This window comes from Bactrocera tryoni, chromosome 3 (genome assembly GCF_016617805.1).
Source record: "Bactrocera tryoni isolate S06 chromosome 3, CSIRO_BtryS06_freeze2, whole genome shotgun sequence".
In the NCBI taxonomy this organism is placed as follows: Eukaryota; Metazoa; Arthropoda; class Insecta; order Diptera; family Tephritidae; genus Bactrocera; species Bactrocera tryoni.
In genome coordinates, this window is record NC_052501.1 from 12,339,020 (window position 1) to 12,358,999 (window position 19,980).

General features: G+C 34.8%; 1 protein-coding gene across 2 annotated transcripts; it reads right to left on the reverse strand.

Moving 5' to 3' along the window:
• Nucleotides 1-498: 498 nt before the first annotated feature.
• LOC120772557 (protein windpipe) lies at nt 499-19,647 on the reverse strand. Of its 2 annotated transcripts, none has more exons than XM_040101242.1 (2): nt 19,631-19,647; nt 499-3,228 (listed from the first exon to the last, which is right to left on the reverse strand). In XM_040101242.1, the coding sequence occupies exon 2, from the start codon at nt 3,100-3,102 to the stop codon at nt 940-942; it is 2,163 nt and encodes a 720-aa protein (XP_039957176.1). In that variant the 5' UTR covers nt 3,103-3,228; nt 19,631-19,647; the 3' UTR covers nt 499-939. The 2 variants fall into 2 exon arrangements, with proteins under 2 accessions (XP_039957176.1, XP_039957175.1); XM_040101241.1 differs by lacking the exon at nt 19,631-19,647 and adding an exon at nt 3,378-3,444.
• Between the last annotated feature and the right edge of the window lie 333 nt (nt 19,648-19,980).

Genomic DNA, 19,980 nt, shown 5'->3' on the forward strand with positions numbered 1-19,980 from the left:
TTGGCACAATTGTTCTCTGTTTCCCGCAATAGTACTACATACCTATATTACAGTGGTGAAAAATCAATAAAAGTTTCTTTACAAAAAACACCAAAAATAAACAAAATAAAAGAAAATTAAACAAAAAAAATTAAAATAAAAAAAATATATAAAAATTCAAAAAATAATGAAATAAAAAATATTTTAAATAAGAAAATTAAAAAAAAAAATAAATTAATTGAAAAAAATAAAAAAATATGTTAATCAAAAAAATTAAAAATAAAAGAGATGTTAAAATCGAAGCGAAAAATTAACAAAAAAAATAAAAAAATAAATAATTTAATCGAAAAAATTAAAAATAAAAAAGAAGTTAAGAACTTTAGCCAAAACATAATTTATTCAAAAAAAGAAATAAAAAGAATTAAAATAAAAAAATTGAACTAAAAAAATTTAAAACAAAAAAATTAAAAATTCAAAGGAAAGTGATTTAAATGTAAACAATTTTAAAATGCAACAACATTGGTTTCTGTAGTATTTATTGGAAAATTATTGCTACATATACTAAGCTTTCATAAAAACGCTAGCAAAACTCAAGCGCCGAGCGTGTGCCGAAAAATGCCGAAACTGCAGAAAATGTTGCTGGAACCAGCTACTTAAACTCAAACTCTAAGCGCGCACAACACCAGTAAGCCGTTACTCCAACACTTTTCAAACTAGACAACTGAAAACCACCAAACCCTTTCTTTCTACCAGAATTGCATACGAATTCATTTCGAAGTCTTTTGTTATACAATTTGCGCTGCAAGATGTTAGTTTTTTGTTTTTGTTGTTGGTATTTGTTTAAACTTTTAATTTAGTAGCTTTTAGTTCGTTTAGCACCGTTTTGACGCGAGCGGCAGCGTCTCGTGTACGGCACGTCGCACACTTTTCAACGCAACGCATCGCGCCACACCACACCGCTTAGTGGCCATTTACCAGCGTCGCTGTGGGCGCATGCACGCCGGGCACAGTTAGCGTATTGTTATCAATGCCGTTCGTTGCCGCTACAGGCGTCGTTATGATATCGCCCGCGTTCGATTTGCTGCGCGTAACCAACATTGGTGTTTTGGGGCGAGGTGTTTCGGTCAGCTTGATTTTGACGCGTCCCGTTTCTGGTGAATACACCGGCGAGTAACGGCCTAATTTCGGCGACGAAGGCAGATAACTATCATCATTGTTGTTGTTGTTGTGCTCGGCACCCTCCTGCGGGTATTGTGCATATTTGGAGGCACGTGGCGACTTCGGTGTGGGGTAGCGCGGCGTGATCGGATGGTATTCATGCGGTGCGGACGCTTCGGTCACAGGTGCTGCCTGCTCTTTGCTCACTTCATCGTTTGGCGATGTGCCATTGCTGCCGTTCAGCAGTGGTTGTTGTTGGGCGGGACCATCTTTTACATCGTTCGCATCGTAGGGTTTCTTTTGTCCGGTGCCATTTATCGGTTTCGCGAGATCAGATTTGGTTTGATCGCCAATGAGTGGCGAATGTTCGTTGCCATTACGCAACGGTTTGCCCAAATTCTTTTTATCCATATCGAGTAATTCGGTTTGGCGTGGATTTTCAGCATCGTGTGCGGCATTATGACTGTTCTTGCAACGCTTGATACCTACATAGAGTATCAAGCCGACAACAATGAAGCCAAGCACGCCCAACAGCAAATATGTCGCTTTGCTGTCGTCCTTCTGTTCACCACCTACATTTGCGGTCTGTATGGCGCTAGGTTCACCATTTGTGGCACCTTCGGTATTTATATTAGGTACATCTTCTGCCTCAACGTTGTGATGTACAACCGGTACAATGGCTTCCTCGGTAACTGGCTCTGCAGTTTTCTCAGCATTCTCGTCGGTATCGAATATGCCCATACCGGCGCCGAAAATGTCAGCTGCCACCTTGTGGTCATCCTCCTCTTCCTCCTCAGATTTGGGCTTCTCCACCGGTTTATTGTCGAATTTGTCATCGGTGTCATCCTCATCGGGTGTGTCGAAATCATCTAAAAATGAACTTTCGCGTGCAATACTGGGATTGATGATGAGCATGCCACCACCGCTGCCGGAACCATCATCCTCATCTTCCTCCTGTTCGATGGGTAGCGGTGGCGCATCGGTTGTAACATGTTCTTGCGAACTCTCCACAGCTGGCAAAACGGTAGTTATGGCTAAGTTCACAGGCGCATTGACATCACTCAAATCACCCGAACCCTCGACAGTATCGAGCTGTGCCACACTATTTTTCGCAGTGCTTGATTTTTCGATTGGCATGAATGCTTTACCCAACTCATCCTCATCGTCTTGATCACCGGAACCCTCAACTGGCTGATCGCCCATCATCAGCTCATTATCCTCCTCATCGTTGAGGCGTCCATTCTTCTCGTGCTCACAAATGTCCGACTGTTTGACCTGCAACCACGACTTACCTTTAACTTCAACGGGATATGTACAGGTGACGGCATGTTCCATAAAAACGTTGCGCTCTTGCAGCCAGTTGCGCACCTCCAATGTTTCGCAGGAGCAATTAATTTGATTGTGACTCAATTCAAGTGTCATTAAATTGGACAGATGTGTCAAGTTCAGCGGCAAATATGTGATGTCATTATGCTGTAGATTCAAAACTTGCACATGCGCCGGCAGTTTGGTCAATTTGCTCGATGTTATGCGATTGTGTTTGAGGTTCAGCTTCTTAATGCGACGTCCCAAATGTCCGAATTCGTGGAGGTCATTGTGCGACAGATCTATCGATGTGACGCTGGGTAGCTTCTCCAGCGGATGTGACAAGCGTTTCAAATTCAAGTAGGACAAGTCCAGCGAGTGTATGGGCAGTGAGGATTCCTTGGCTTCGTATAAACGGAGACCCTCCAAACTGGTGCATTTCGCGTGCAGCAGTGGTGTGTGTGTGTTTTGCGCCAGAACGCATTGACAATCAGCTGGGCAGTTGTAGTTGCTGCTGTCAGCTGTTGTAGCATTTACCGTACTAATTGCTTCTTTGCTCGGCGCGGGGGAGCCCTCAACAAGTAGACAGCAGAGTAGCAGCAAAGCGGCGTAGACTATGGGCAGCTTTAAAGCTCGTGAGTGTGTACGTAACGACTGCATTGTGGTGTGTTTCTAGCGACTAGGTGCGGCAGCAACTGGTGCCAAAGCGCCCAAATATAGCTGCGGGGCGTAGATAACAGAAAGCGGAGAGGAGTTGATGTGCGAATCAGCTGATTATGTGGCGAACTGTGAAGTGAAAGAAAGAATGATTACATAATTAGTAAAAAGTGTTACGTTTAGTTGAAAAATAAAACTAGTTCAATAAATAACACAATTTTATGAATTATTATTAATATTTTTCTCCAAATTCGAGGTAGAAGTAGTGGTTTTCTTACTCTCGCTATATATTCTAAATTAGTCCAAAACACATTGCCACCTTCGTTGTTATTACATCTATTACCCAACCCAAACTGAGTCTACGGAAATTCCTAGTACGTTTTCACACTTGCCAATTCTTTCCACACCTGCTCTTTTCCACATTGATAAGTTATCAATAGATTACAAAATAAAATTCTCTCTCACTGTCTAACACTCGCTCTCTTCTTACGTCAGCATTTGCAGTTAACTTAGTCGGTATATAGTATATACTTATCTAGTTTAGGTGTATTTCCTATGATTAAAATGAGTTGTGACTTTCCAAAAATAAATTTTAAGGTGCTTCCAATTACAACAACAAACATAAAGCATTTAATATATGTGTTCATTAATAAACTTCTTTCCACTAAACAAAATTATCTTTATAATTGATGTGCTTAACACTTTCTTATCATATTCGCAAATACAGGTATCTTTGTCGCGTCTCAAGCTAGTTTTTAATTAACTTTTATTTGCCTTCATATTTACTTAGAATGTCACTCTTCTAGAGAAATCACAACGCTTTTTATTCGTAACTTAGTTGGCAGTGCGAATACAGTAACCATAATAAAGATATAATTACTTTGTATATATTATATTATATGTATTGAAGCTGATTACGTCACACAAATATTTTTATAAAAACAAAAAAAATACGAGTGTTGTTCTCAAGAGGTCTGATTTTTACACAATTAAAGCTTTATGAGAGCTTTATTGAAGACCGATGGGATATAAGATAAAGCAAAACCACTTAAGGAAAATAATTTCTAAGTACAGTAGAATCATCTTCTCAGTTGAGGCACATTTCTGGCTTAATGGCTTCGTCAACGAGCATAATTTTTGTTATTGGGTTGAGTTAAGTCCTCGTGTGGTTCATGAAACGCAATTGCATCGCCAAAAATGCATTGTTGTGGTATGACAGCATCATCGGGTATTATTGTTTTCGACATTATACATTTTATAATACGATGTTGACTGACTTTTTTTGCCAGGATTTAATGAAATCGACGCGGATGATCTCTATTTTCAACAAGACAGTGGCCCCCTCATGTTTCACGTATAATGGACACATTGCGTGAAAAGCTGGCGACTCGATAATTTCAAAAAATGGTCTAGAAAGATAGCCGCCATGAACATGCCATTAAACGTCTTTAGATTATTTTATCTGGGCCTATGTTAAATTAAAGGTTTACGCCAATCAAGCAGCAATGCTCGAGGAGATCGTAGACAACATTCGTCACACTATAGCTGAAATTCCAGCCGTAATGCTGCAGCGGGTCATCAAATATTGCTGTAAACGGGTCGGATAACTACGGTTATTCCTCAGCAGGTAATGTCAAAACTCTGTCTGTTTCTGATAAAACTTCTAAGAAAATTATTAGCCCTCTGCAGGTCTATTGAGCTTATTGTGTGAAGGATTAAAACCCACGGTCAACAAACTGATTGGATCTTATCAGTGTGGCTTTAGACAAAACAACAATCGACCAGATATTCACCATGCCCCAAATTTTGGAAAAGACCCGTGAAAGGAGAATCGACACACACCACCTCTTCGTCGATTTCAAAGCTGCTTTCGACAGCACGAAAAGGAGCTGCCTTTATGCCGCGACGTCTAAATTTGGTATCCCCGAAAAAATAATACGGCTGTGTAAACTGACGTAGAGCAACATTAAAAGCTATGTTAGGATCGGGTAGGACTTCTCCGAGCAATCGATACCAAACGAGATTTCAGATAAGGCGATTCTCTTTCGTGTGACTTCTTCAATCGACTTTTGGAGAAAATAATTCGAACTGCAAAACTAAACAGAGAAGGTACCATCTTCTATAAGAGTATACAGATGATATTGATATCATTGGTATTAAAAACCGCGCCGTTAGTTCCGCTTTCTCAGAATGGATAAGACAGCGAAGTAAATTGGTCTTGCAGTAAACGAGAGCAAGACGAAATATCTCCTGGTTATCAAACAAACAGTCATCGCACTCGCGACTTGGTTCTCACGTCACTGTTAACAGTCATAACTTTGACGTCGTAGATAATTTCGTCTATCTTGGAACCAGCATCAACACCAACAACAACGTCAACCTCGAAATCCAACGCACAATATCTCTTGCCAACAGGTGCTACTTTGGTCTAAGTAGGCAATTGAGAAGTAAAGTCCTCTCTCGACGAACAAAAACAAAACTCTATAAGTCACTCATTATTCCTTTCCTGATATATCTGATGAGTCCGCGTTAAGAGTTTCCGAGAGGCGAGGCGTAGAACTTGAATGAAAAATCCAATCCAAACAAAATATAACTATAAAAAGTGACATTTTACACTAATTGAGCAATAAAGATTACATATGTATACATGGTATACCATACCATATATATATATATATTTATTCACCTTAAATACCGACATAACAATTCGATTATAAACGATAAGGATCTGCAGCAAATTTCTACGAGTTTATTCAGCTAAACTGATCATCAATTTTAATTTCATGGCAACTAAATTAGAAAATACCAAATATGTGCAGTAACAAGCCTGATTGTTTGTATGTACATACGTATGTAATGGCATATATTTGTATCGCAGCCGAAAGCTTCCAGTTTACCATATCAGCAATCGTTGCATTGAGATAACTATCTCGGCGAATTATTTATGTGTTTGTACGTCAGTGGTTTTGTTGCATGCAACGCACTCACTTTGCGGTGGCGCTGACCAGTTTGTTGTTTGCTGTGGCGGACATGAAAATCACGCAGAAAAAGCCAAGGCGTACAACACACGTACTTACATGGTCAATTACGCGCAACAAGTTGGCTAAAATGCAATTTTCCTAATGCAAATGTGTTAAAATTGCTTAGATAAATGGGTGCGCCTCTGTAATTTCGCAGATAGGCGCAAGTGGAGATAGTGGAGCACAAATGCACATACAAACAGTGAGCTATAAATATGCACAGTGTCGGTTGGCTAATTAGAAATGTGGCGAAAATAAGTAATGCCGCGATTTTGTGACCGTCATTATAACAGGAAATTTTGTTCGAAAAAATAATTGGAACATTAGCATGGCTTTGAAATTTTTGCAGCTGTGTGCTGCGGACATAGACAAAGAGGTGATGTTTGCAGCTGATTTGCTTAAATATTATAAGGGTGTGATTTCAAGTTTTTCCCATTGAGGATAAAGAGTAAAATTATTATTTTTATAGTATTTTAATTGTTATAGAAATTCATTTTTCTCTCGGTTTTTTCCAAATCTTCCGATTACTTTAAAAATGTACTTGAAATAAATATAACCTTCTGTCCAACCGGCTAAAATATATATATTTCTATGATGGTTTTTATCGTCTTTTAAACAAAACTACAATAACTAAGGCTGTCTAATGATCTGATAAAAAAATACTATAATAGTCTTTCTCTAACATAAGACGATTGTGTCGGGAGTGATCTTGAATTTCGAAATTCCTAAAAAAGAACATCAACTTTTCAAACACGAATTATTCTGTATTTTTCATACTCTTATAGTGTATCTGAGCTATATGTTGGCTTATCGCCTTTCTCAAGTGTCGTGAATATAATTTGTCAATTGAAAATAAATTGCCTTAAAGTCATGATTTTGAGCGACCAGTTTGTAAGGTGTTTGTAATGGTCCGATCTGAAAAATATTTTTGGATTTTTGGAGATTCTGGCATTGTATTGGACGCTACTCCATGCCAAATTCCATGGAGCTAATATGTCAAATAATAATTATATCCTATAGCGGTTCGATCTGAAATTTTATTTTCGGCCACCACGAGCACGCTTGCAGAAGTCCAGACGATAAACCCAATTTTCGACGGGTTTCAAGCATAAATCGGCCGACACTGCTGCAATTTCACGTTCGATATTCGTACGAAGTTCATAAATCGTCGCTGTCTTGTTGGCATAGACCATAGACTTGATGTAGCCCCACATGAAGTCCAATGACGCCGCCGAAATCCGGATCATTTTCAAGTTGTTGCTCAGCCCAATTCAAGAACATACGACGATTGAGGTGGTTAAGAGACTTCTATACTTGCGTCAATTTGATCTTGTAAGGTTGTAGGCCAAGATTTTTTCGCAAAATTCGTCACAACGACGTCACAGAGATGCCCAATGCTTGAGAACGATGTGTGAGAGCGCTCAATTGTTGATCTGATAGGACGATTATGACGACCATAAATTGGACGTAGCGGTCTTAAAGTTAAGACCAGTGACACTGAATTTCGAAAGTAATTTTTAATAATTCCGACTCGTTGTTGGATCGTATATCTTTCAATGATGAAGTAGCAAACCTTACTGAAGAGAAATGTCAAAAGAGCGGAAAAAAGATGGCGTCGTTTGCGGTCTCTATCGGTCTACTTTTGTAGCTTCCCTATGAAAAAATCCTTTGTATGCCCAATTTTGAGAAAGTAGTTTGTCAAATAAACGAGTTTTCCATACAAGAAGATTGATTTTGATTGATCAGCTTATATGACAGCTATATCTTATAGTGATCCGATATTAGTAGTTTCGACAAATGAAGAGCTTCTTAGGGAGAAAAGGAAGTATGCTAAATTTCAGATCGATATTAACTGAGGGACTAGTTCGTACAAGCTTTGAGCTAAGCTTAATCTACCCTGTCTCATCATTCGGAGAGAGGTGAAATTTGAGAAATTTTAACAAAGTGCACGAGTTAGTCTTTTAAAATATCTCATCTTGCAAATAATTTCAATTAAAGACCATAATTCCTTCACTTTTCGCTATAGTCATGTGTAAATATGCTACTTTTTAAAAATAATAAATTTTCAAAGATTAAATTTTTTAGTTAAATTTTTTTTTGTATTAAAGTCTTAATTTTTTTTAAATTTATTGCATTATGTAGCAACAACACCGCTTTCAATAGTGAATGTCGCCTGCCACTTGTTGCCTACAATTGCTGTCTGCACGCCCAAGCGGCGCGAGCTCTCACTTACACCCACACACGCACTGCCCAGATGCAAGAGTGCAAGAGAAATGCGCCAGCAGGTTTACAAAACGATTGCAGTGCTTTATTTTACTGTCAACAACATATTTGAAATGTGGGAAATTAATGAAGTATTTGCCATAACTGCGGGAGGCAAGTCAACATAGCTAAAAAACTTAAAAAAATGCCGATGTTAATAAATCACTGAATATATTATATTAATAATTGCATGTATGAATGAATTTGAAAAAAATATGCGAAATGCGAAAATCCATTCATTTTTTGGGTGAAAGCTCTAATTGGCTGTTTTCAGTTAGCGGCTTGAGGCTGCCGCTTTTACATACAAACAAATATACATATGTAGATATGTGCATGCAGATAAGCAACGGCTTAAGCGAACCAACCCGGCCTTTTACTTTGTTACTGCCGAGTTAGATATTTTTCGTACACTTGGCCTCCAAATGTCCTCGGGCCAATGGCCATGTGACAGTTTTATTATTTGTTATTAATTTATTTGGCCAGCTGTCTGCCAACTGTTTTCAAATTGTGCCGCATTCGATTGTTTGTTGCAACACTAACGTCAAGCTGTTAACTGCGGGAAGTTTAAATGTTGCACACCTACATATATACAATAGAAAAGCTTAAATATACATACATATGTACAAATGTACTTATATGCGGTGACTGTGCAGCGGGCTTAAGTGATCGTCAACGTTTTCGCCTTTCGACTTTTTAGTCTCAAATAAACCCAATCAGAGTCAACCTAATGGCTCTTGCCACTGATATGGCATGCTACAACACCTACGCAGTGTTGCAAATCGCCTGTGCAGTTATAAATCTCTAAAACCGACGACCATAAGACTCCAACTGTGGTTTGTTGCGTTGGCACTGCTCCTTCTTGCCACAGTGAAATGGTCAACACATTTGGTCACAAATAGCTGTCGGTATGTGCTATAATGGGTGCATTAAGCGTAACTAGGCGCCCAGAGAGAAATACACCAAAAGAAAATGTGACAAACATACACATAGCTGAGTATATTAATGCTGCTGGGTTGTGCGGATTGACGATTTTCTATTAAGGACTTTTTTTAATTCTCGAGACCCGCTTTAAATGTGTCCACACGACAATTGAATTTCTACTTTTGAAAGCATCAGCACCCACACATCGATACATACAAACATGCAAACATAAAATATAGTATGCGGACTTATGCACCAATACACATATGCCCAAGCGTTATAACTTTCCAGTACTATATTTAAAATTTTTTTATGCTGCCATATGATTAAAGAATTGTCAGCGCTTAAGGCGTTTCGTCCCTCGTTGATTTTAATTGGTAAATTTAATAAGAGGAATTAAAAAAGTCAGCCAGACTACTGACAGATATCGCAATGTCATTGCTGCTGTCACTGTCACTGCCGGCACAATTAAAGCAAGACTTATATTACTTAAAAAGCTGCAATTTTATATATTAGGGTGGGTCGCATTTACTTTTTAATATTATTATTTTTTTTTTTTTTGGAAAAAGCTTAAGCATTAATTGATGTGCGAATCAAATTACAGGAAAAAGTGAAATTTCTTCGAATATGGGCAATGATCAAAAAACATGTGCCATTAATGTCCAAAATTATACACATACATACATATATCGCAGTAATATTTGTACTACCCTACTGAAAATACCAACTACCCACTTCCAATGTAGCCGTACAAAATTACGCAATTTAAATGGTTATGTGCCAGTACTGTTGTCTGTTTGGGTCTTTATTAATTAAATTGTCTGCAATTACTGCTTTATTTTATTAGCTTGTTAATAATTACGTGGCGGTTATGAGACCGGCGGCAGTGATCAATTTAATTACGCGCAACTATAACCCACTCAACCTACACACAAATCTTTTTATAGATTTTTTGTTTTGTATTTTTTCATTAAATTACTTGTTTAGTCATCATTATAGCTTCATAAACCACTGGTGAAGGTTACGAGTGTAATTTGGGAAAGCATGACAAATGACTCATTGTTTTAGGATTTTGGCAGCTCTACATGGCATTTATTTCTCAGATCATCAAATCAGTTAAATCACCTTCAGCCGTTTATTTTAAGTGCGTTTTTCTAAAAATTACATTTTTCAAATTTTCTTAAGTGATACATAATTTGTCCGGAAAGTAATAAAAAAATTATTGAACAAATCATTATAATTCCTTAAAAACATTCAAAATAAGCTCTTTATGCGTCAATGCAGCGCTGCCAGCGCGAATTCCAAGCAATGAAGCGTTACGGAAGGCATTAACCGGAATAGCCTTAAGAGCCGAGGTGCATGCTGCTTGGATCCACTCTGTCGTCTCAAAATGTTTGCCTTTCATCAGGCAAGGAAACAAAAAAGTCCACATGTGGGCTGTAGGGTGGCTGCTGAAGCATTGGAATGCCGATCTTGGTTAAGTAGCTATTCACAAGAAAGGCGGTGTGAGCCGGGTGCAACTTCCAATCGGCTGCGATGTCTTCTCAGACTCGATTGACACTTCATTTCAGTCCCTTGAAGACTTCCAGGTAAAACTTTCATAAAGAATAAGAGCATTTTAAATGCCATTATCTCGAAATCATGTTTTTCAAAGAGTTTCGTTGCAGTGAGCAGAGTTTTTCAGGGACCATGTTACCTATCGATCTAATTTTTTGCAAGATACTTAAAAACTGTAATATCTTATACTTGAACGAAGAAATTTACATTTGAAACATAAGCTTTTTTGGCATATAAAAAACAATAGTCGAACTTTTAAGTAAAATCTGTTACGATATACATCACCTAATTATCATGCGCTCCACAAAGCGTGAAAGAAATGGAGTGTATCAGCTCAGAAGCTGTATTGCCAACAAAAGGGCACATTTTTCGCTTGAAATTGAAATTTCACAGCTTTAGACAGAGTATATTACTGTATACGCAGTGCTTGATTATTAGAAAATCTCGTCTTTGCAAAACCGATTTTTTCATAGAACAAATGCTTATAAACCTTTAAGTTGAATCAAATAATACAATCACTCCAAAGATTTTTGTCTTTAAAACTTAAAATAACGACAATATATGTATTTAATACAAATTTCTGAAGGCATCAACTTCGTATATTGACTCTTTCAGTTATAGTAAAAAATTGAAAAATTTCCTGAAGTGAATTTAAAAACGGCCTTATAGAAATTAATTTTTGACCTTAAAAAATTTGTATGTAATATTTATTACTTACATATATTTCATGAATCTGTGAGCGATAAAATTTCTAACATTTTAATTAGTACATGTGCGTGAGTAATAAAATAAACTCACAATACTTAAAATGATAAGCACAGACACAATTACTATAAAACGTCAAAGAAAAAAACATTGCTGTAGCCGCACAACATTTTCTAGAATTTAATTCAAAGTCAATACATGAAAATATATAAAGCGAAGTAAATTCAAGCTGATAAAACGAAAGACACGGTGTTGTTAAAGCCAAAAACAGGAAATGCAATATGAGTTCTCGCCACAAGCCAATTCACGCTGTGCAAACAATTTATATACAAACGCATATACACACACACAAATCTTTGCACAAAATTGCAACTCGCACTTACCAACATTGCATAAATGTGCTACAGAAGGCGTTGGAAATTCGCAGAATTTCAGGCATACTGCATTCAACATTTTCAGTCAAAGCATGGCAGCAGGCAGGAAGTTAGCAGACAAACACAGGCACTTCCATACAAGCGCACTGCCATATTTTCACACACAGGAAACAATTTGCTAAGCAGCCAAAGCAAACAATTTTCTGCGGTAGCTAAGCATTGAACTTGAACTTGACCCTTCCTTCCTTGAATGTAGGTGTGTGTGTGTGTGCATAAACGCAAGCGCACGTGTGTGTGCGTAAGCAACAAGTAGTTGAGCTTGCTGATTGAGTGCAATGGCTGTTGCCGCGGGCATCGCACTATCAGTGACGGAGCAGCGCCAACAAACAACACACAAAATATACAAAAATGTGGGCAAATACTTTTGAAATAAATTTTTCAGTTCGCATGTGTTCAGCAATGTACATAAATATAGAAATACACTGCCACTGTCAGACACATAGCAGAGATGAACTTGAGATAGAATTCGGCGCAGCGCTAAGAACACAGAAGAATATAAAAAATTCTAAATCACATTTTAAATCTGAATAAACAGTTCAGATTCGTAATCAAAAAGCTATAAACTGCAATAAAAAGAAAAAAAAATGTTTTACTTGCTTATATTTTTTTTGTTTGGTTACCATGATTCAAGTGTGTTGAGTTATTTGCGGAATTAATGCGCGCAGACAAATATATAAATATAATAACAATAAAATAATTAAAATAAAACACTTCAGTAATATGTTTAAATGCATGCACGTACCATTAATGTATAAATACGGTGAATTAATGTGCATATACATATATTATTTTGCTTAAACAACAATAACAATTTGTTTGGCACTGTGCCAAGTGAAATGAAATTGAAAATTATTGTGCACATTTGTGTCTATATTTATTTGGCTAGAGCACATCGCGGTGGTCTATGGTGCAAATATGTACACATATAAACATATACGTATGCATATGTATAAATGCATATTTTGGTTTGAAAGTGAATTTTTGCAAACAATTAAGATGATAAGTTATACAATTCAAAATATTATACATTATTATTACGAAATATTTTGCTTAAATACATTAAGTTTGAACGATTATATAAGACAAGATAATCTTGAAAAATTCTTAATTTTATAAAAAAAAAAAGAATTTTAGGAGTCTCGCTGAATTTCTAAACTGGGGGAATTAATTTTTTTTATCTTATATACTCTTTAAGAAGAAAAAATATAAATTTTTACTGAAATTTATCTTAGAAAATGAGTTTCACAAATTAAAAAAAAAAAAACAAATATTGTTTTATTAACTATAATTCTATAATATATCCAGAGTATTGTCCTAAATTCTAAAGTTGATCAGAGTAATAATTTTGGCATCAGCTACATATGTATATTGTGACAAAAAAGGACCCGTAAATTGTAAATAAATCGCAAAACATTTAACTATTTATCAATATTTATTTTGTCGTGTTCAAATTAATCTTCACCAGATAGTATACTTATGCCAACGATTTTTTCAGTCCTCGAAACACTTTCCACAAGCACTTTTTGGGATGGCCCTCAGCAGGTTCCACGGAGCGGAAATTTCAGTTCGGGAAGCAAGAAAAAATCACACGGAGCCAAATCTGGTGAATACGATGGTTGATCGATGGTATTCATAGGGTTTTGTCTTTAAGTTCGGCCATTCCATGTAACGATTTTAAAGCCTCCTTCATATTTTTAATATTGGGTAGTCGAAAAAATCGTTTCGTATTTCTAATCAAACTTAAACTTTTTTTTATTTATTTATAATAATAAATGAAAAAACAAATATGTACGAACATATACACGAACTGATACAGCATCGTCTCCGTAAACTTTACAAATTTCATAGATGGCTTGCGTGGCATTATTCCCTTTTTAAACAAAATTTTCAAAATGTAGAGAATTTCTTCATTATTTTCACTAATTTTTGAATAGCTGTAACTTTTTTTTCAACTTCTATAGACAAAATACGAAAAGACTTTTTCGACTACAAAATTTTTGACAAATTCTATGTTTGAGATGTTTGTCCATTGTAAAAATCGCACCCCCTACTAAGGTGTTTGACTTAAGTAGCTGCTGTAAACAAACTGGTTGACAGATGGTGCTCATATTTGGTATGGTAATTAAGGACAGTCTGACCAACATAGCAAAATATTTTTTTTTTTCAAATATCATGTAATCGGGGGATTTAATTACAAATTCCCGAGTGTTTTATGCCACAATGTGTATAAAAGCTCGCCCAAGAAATCAATTTTCACTTTTTTTGTTTTACCTTCGTCTAATTCCTAATTTGGTCTTAGCTTTTTTATTTCTTGTGATGTTTTTTTCTTTTTACTTTTGATGATGCTTTAAAAAGTTCTGCTGCCAACGCGAAAATGACGTTGTAATGGCCAAGAATTGAATATTTTCCTTGAAAAATTTCAAAACATCTTTGTTGTTATTGTAGGTGTATGAAAACGGAAATCCAAATTTCTCTTTTACTGGCTTTACTATTATGAATTTGAGTGCATAAAAAATGTTATTTACATTTTAATAAAAAATTTAATAAATTGAAACATTTTTAAGACCTTCAAATTTACTTTAAGCCAAAGTTTTGAAAATAATAAATTGAACATAGTAGACTGGTCTTAATAATTAATTTAAAAAAAATGTGTATGGTTATCCTTAATGGGTCTTTAATGATTAATTAGCAAAATCCCATTTTCTTCACAAATTTCTATTCTGCCCGTTTCTAAAATATGGTGTAATCTTAAAAGAGATACAATATTTAAGGTTTTGGTACACTTCTAAGAAATAAAAATTAATGAAATCTATTGATTAATTAAAAAAATCTCTAAAAAGTACTCGCAAGTACATTTTATCAAACAAATTTTACTGCAAAATTCTTTAGCAAGTTTCACATAACTCATACGCCACGGTGTATCAACAAATTTGTACCTTTCACATATAAGGTTTGGAAAAGTGAGATTAGTAACTCAAAGATAGCAACTATCTATACGTGAATATACTTGTACTCGTATGTATAAGTATTTATTTACCTGCAAATATTTTTTTATTTGTTGAATATTTATAGTTGAATTATTATTCAAATAAACTTTATTGTAACACTCTTTATAATTAAAATGCAAATTGGCAGCCATTTAGCGTTGCTATCTTCAACTATAAATAGACTGAGCTCTGAATGCATAAAAGTAAATATTTTTATAAAGCAGGTGCTGGGCACAATTAACAACGCAATCAAGTGATTAGTAACGTTTTAACGCCTGGATTGGTGCCTTGTTTATAAAGAAGCAAGCGCGGGAGTACGAGGTAAATACGTACTAGCACGCTTACCTATACTAACGCACTTAATATAAGATACATATGATTACGGTACATTTCTAGACATTGAATACATTTTGAGGAACATTTGAAAATTTCCATAATTTTTCGCTAGAGCGCTCACGAGTGGCACTTAGCTGCAAATTACTCATTTGTTTGTGGAATAAAACGCTTAAGTGTTATGTAAACATACAATATCTTTATCTGCTTTATGGATGAAAAATTTTAAATAAATAATTATTTTGAAATTTATGGAAATCGATAGCAATACTGCGACATATTGCACAGTCATATAATTTTATTTAAGTGTGGCAAACGTGAGAGAAAAGATAAGTGTAGAAATGATTAAGAAATTACAATCGTCCGTGCCGGGCAGGTAACCGCCAGCTGGAGTGAGAAACTTAGAGTACAAAAACGGAAACATATAGTTGAGATCACAGCGCTGTAAACGATCTTCGATAGTTTGTTCTACATAATCAGAACGGAGATGAAATTTTCAACCATACAAACACTGTAGCATGAATTTTCTAAAATCATTTTAAATTGATTAAACTATCTGCAGTATAGTCAATTTGTGATTTGCTAATTCAACTGCGAACTTGAAAGGCAGTTTAACATATGATAAAGCTTCGAATATTTATATTTCTTATTTCACAAAAATGTATTTCTGAGTGCTCGACAATATGTATAAGAAATCTATGCAGAGGCTGCACATCAAACTTTATTTGCATGCTGATGCATTTTGGTATTTACACGTACTTGTATATTCGTACATATGTAAATATACTGGAAATATTGCTTGTTCCGTATTTACTGAGAAGTGTGATATGCAGTTGTGAAATTATCGTCTATGTATCAATATAAGTAGTTTACAAGTGTGTACACATCTATACAGTGTATTGATTTTCTGACAGAACAAGTGAAGTCTAACGAAACTTTGTTCGTGATCTGTTAATTAGTACTGCTACAACAGATGTTTGTTAACGTCCATTGAAGAGGTGTGCGGTAATATTTACTGAGTGTCTCATCTTTTTATTTGTGTTTTTTTTTTTGTTTTTTTTAAAGAGGCATGTGATTTGAAGCTTTCATTTTCTATACAAGTTATTCCTAAAACACCAGAAGTTCATTTCTTTTCCAGTAAAAGTTACCAATAAAAGCTATAATTAACTTTCGCGGCAATTCAGTTTTCTGAAAGCAAAATTATTTACATTTTTGATCTATCGATATTTACTTGTATGCAGCTTTTACAAATATATTTTTTTTAATTTCGATTTTGAGATAATTTTAGGCAGACAAATCTTCCTCATCGCTAGTCATCTTTTTTCGAAGGTCCTCTTGGATATCGGCTACGGGTTCAAGGGAACTCAACATTTTCCAAAATGAATGACCGATTATTAAAGTGCATTAAATTTCATTAATATACATTTTTGATTTGCTTGTTAAATAAAATGCTTCTTCAAACAAAAAAAAACTCAAAAATCTGACTGACAACCGAATATAACCTCTAAATACCTTTAATATTCTGCCTCCTACTCTTTTGTGCTATCATTTGCAAGCATTTGGTCGTTAACATAGGTACATATACATACATACATGTATGTATGTAGATAAAGCTTGCTAAGTTAAGCTCTGCGGAGTATTACTTTTGCGGGTATTGCATAAGCGGTGAGTTGGACTAATTAACACAGTTTTGCTTCACTCTTTATTAGTTTCATATTTCCATGCTGGCTGTAAAATGTAAAGTATTATTATCTGAGTTTGTTTTTTTTAAGAGAAGGAAGAATTTGTAAGAAAATTATACATGTTACAGAATACAAAGTAAATTAATATCTTTTTGAGGAAATAGGTAGATAATTCATAATTATTATATAAAGGTGAGCTCATAACTTTTAAAATTCAACAGCTGGTACTTCGAGATAGATTTTCAACAGCAGACATTGTTTATGTTTTGGGGGAAAAACTGAAATATGATTATAACTACATATATTAATAGAGGCTGAGTCATACATATTATCCGTTTCTATTAGGCTGAATATATTATCCTGTACATATATATATATATATCAAAATGGGTTTTTTAATGCTTTATATTTGAATTCTACTATACAAGGCGAAGAAACCTCGATTAAATGAAATTAATACGAATTTCGAATGATTTATATGCCACTTTGACTTCTGTATGCCTAAATGTATACATACATACATACATATAGAGCATCATATACTCATATGTAATGAAATCGTTGGCGTTTAAATTAAAGCGCGAAATTTAACCGAGAGTGCGTTAAAATTTCAATGCTTCAAGGGAAAATGCCTAAAAAAGTGCGATTTATGCCAATGTAAGGTTCAACAAACCGTTGAACTAGAAAAAAGGCATGACTAAGTGGTTTATGATTATTTTACGAGTGCGAGTACTCACTTGTATTTTTTTTGTCGCTTTTATATTTGATCCCCTATTAAGTGAAGTCTTCGCAAATTCTTGCTGAGTTGGCTGGACAAAGTGAAGTTCATTGTGCTTTATGGAAACGAAAGGCGCACATATGTACATACATGTATGTATATACAAGAACGAATTAATAAGTAACCTAGATGTGTAAATATATATATACATATATTGCTCGTCTGACTGTAACCATAAACAAAACCAAAACTAACAGCAACAGTTTCTAAGTGAAATTCTAAAATTATGTTTGTCTATTTAAGAATTCAATTAAGGGGTTATACCCACTCGCAAGTCAGAAAAACGCGTTTTTTGTGATTTTTTGTATGGAGATTTTTTTTTGTAATGAATAAAAAAATTATACAAAATAGTTAATTTTATTTATTTCTTATACTCTATTAATCGTCGATTCATTTTGACTAATTTTAGATTTGCCGATCTATAGAAAGACCAACGAAAAAAGGTGTTTGATGGTTGGAAAGGCAGATTTTTCTGCTTAAAATTATTTTAAATCCAAAAAACAAACTTTTTTTATTATAATGGATTTATACAGGTAATAATCGAAGGAGTAGTTAAAATTTTGATTTTTGACAAAATGCTGGTTTCCCAAAAAAATCGTTTTTTTTTTGGTGAAAAAAATTTACAAATCTGAAAGGCTGAAAAAATCGATTTGTTTTATTAAAAATCTTACTCCTTCGATTATTGTCTGAAAATCATATCGATCGGAGCAGACGTTTCGGACAAATTTTTCTCACCGATTCAGAAAAGCGTTTCAAGTTTTGATAACCGACTGCACTAACTTAAAAAAACTTTAAAAACGAGCCCATATCTCTGAAATTATTATCGGATCAATTTAAAATTTTCGTGGAATATTAGCAAATATATACTCATAATTCGATACAAAAGCATAAGAAAGTTGTTGAAATTCACAGGTGGACTTAACCTCTTAAACGAATGATAATCGAAGCCTTGAAAATCAAAGTAAAGAAAAGGAATGACTTGAATTTGTTAAGAGCTGCAGAAAAAAAACGTTCTGTCTACAAAAAAAACCTTAAATTAAAGATATATAAATGAGGGGATACACTAAAAAAATCGTAATAGGAACAAAATTTCTAGCAATCAATGTTTCTTTTGTTTTCGTGATGACATAATACTTTATCAATTCAAAAAAATGCATTTAAATATAATTATGAATTATTCAAGTAATTAACTTCATGCATTTTTACTCTTTTTCGGCTTGACACCATTAACGTGCAAGTACAAAATTAATTTCAGATATTTAAAAGCGCTTAGCTATTCCAGTGGAGTTTCACTTTCAGCTATTATGAATTGGAATTGCGTCAGCTTTTCTGATATACAAAACGAATAAACATCACCAGCAATACATATAATATGGTAACTATGGCGCTGATTTGATCATGTCATAGGCTAATAATAAAGAATGTTCCACAAAAGCGAATGGAAATTAAAACACAATGCTAAATTGTAAAAAAAAACATTTTTTTTAACGAAATTTTATACAAATTATAAAAGTAGTTGGAGAAAAAACTCGAAATATGAGCGTGAAATATTTGCTAAGTGACTGAAACGAAATGTGACAGCATAAATTCAACAATTTACTAGAGGGGAAATGACTAGCTGACAGAAATTAGGCATACGAGACACACAAATTGTCTCCATCAATGGGTTGAGCATGTGTGTGTGTCTCGAAATTTATTATTTCGCTCATCTTTTATAGTCTCGATATAGAATATGGCACGCGCGAGCAACTCGAGCTTTGCCATTTGTGTTTGTCTAATTGTGATAAATTTCAAGGAATAAAACTAAGAGTGATGACATTTTATAAACATAGATACAAGTTCACAAACATACCTTTAGTGAAAGTAGCTGCAATGGAAAGAGAAAATTAAAAGAGATTAGAATCAGTTCTGAAATTATTACAGGCAATAAATATATTTGATGAAGAGGTAGTTAAGTGACACAGTTTAAAGAGTAAGTCGGATGGAGAAAGTATAAAATATTTTGTTCAGCCAGCAATGTTTTAAAGTGCACTGCAGTTTTCTGAACTTTTAATCCGGCAGGGATTGTAGGAAATTATTAATACTAAAAGATTTTATAATTCATTAATAGGTATTTTAAAGATATCTAAAAATCTTTCGGATCTTGGATCTCCGTTTGTTGCAAACACGGCAGAAGAAAGAAGTCAAAGCATGTACTTGAGG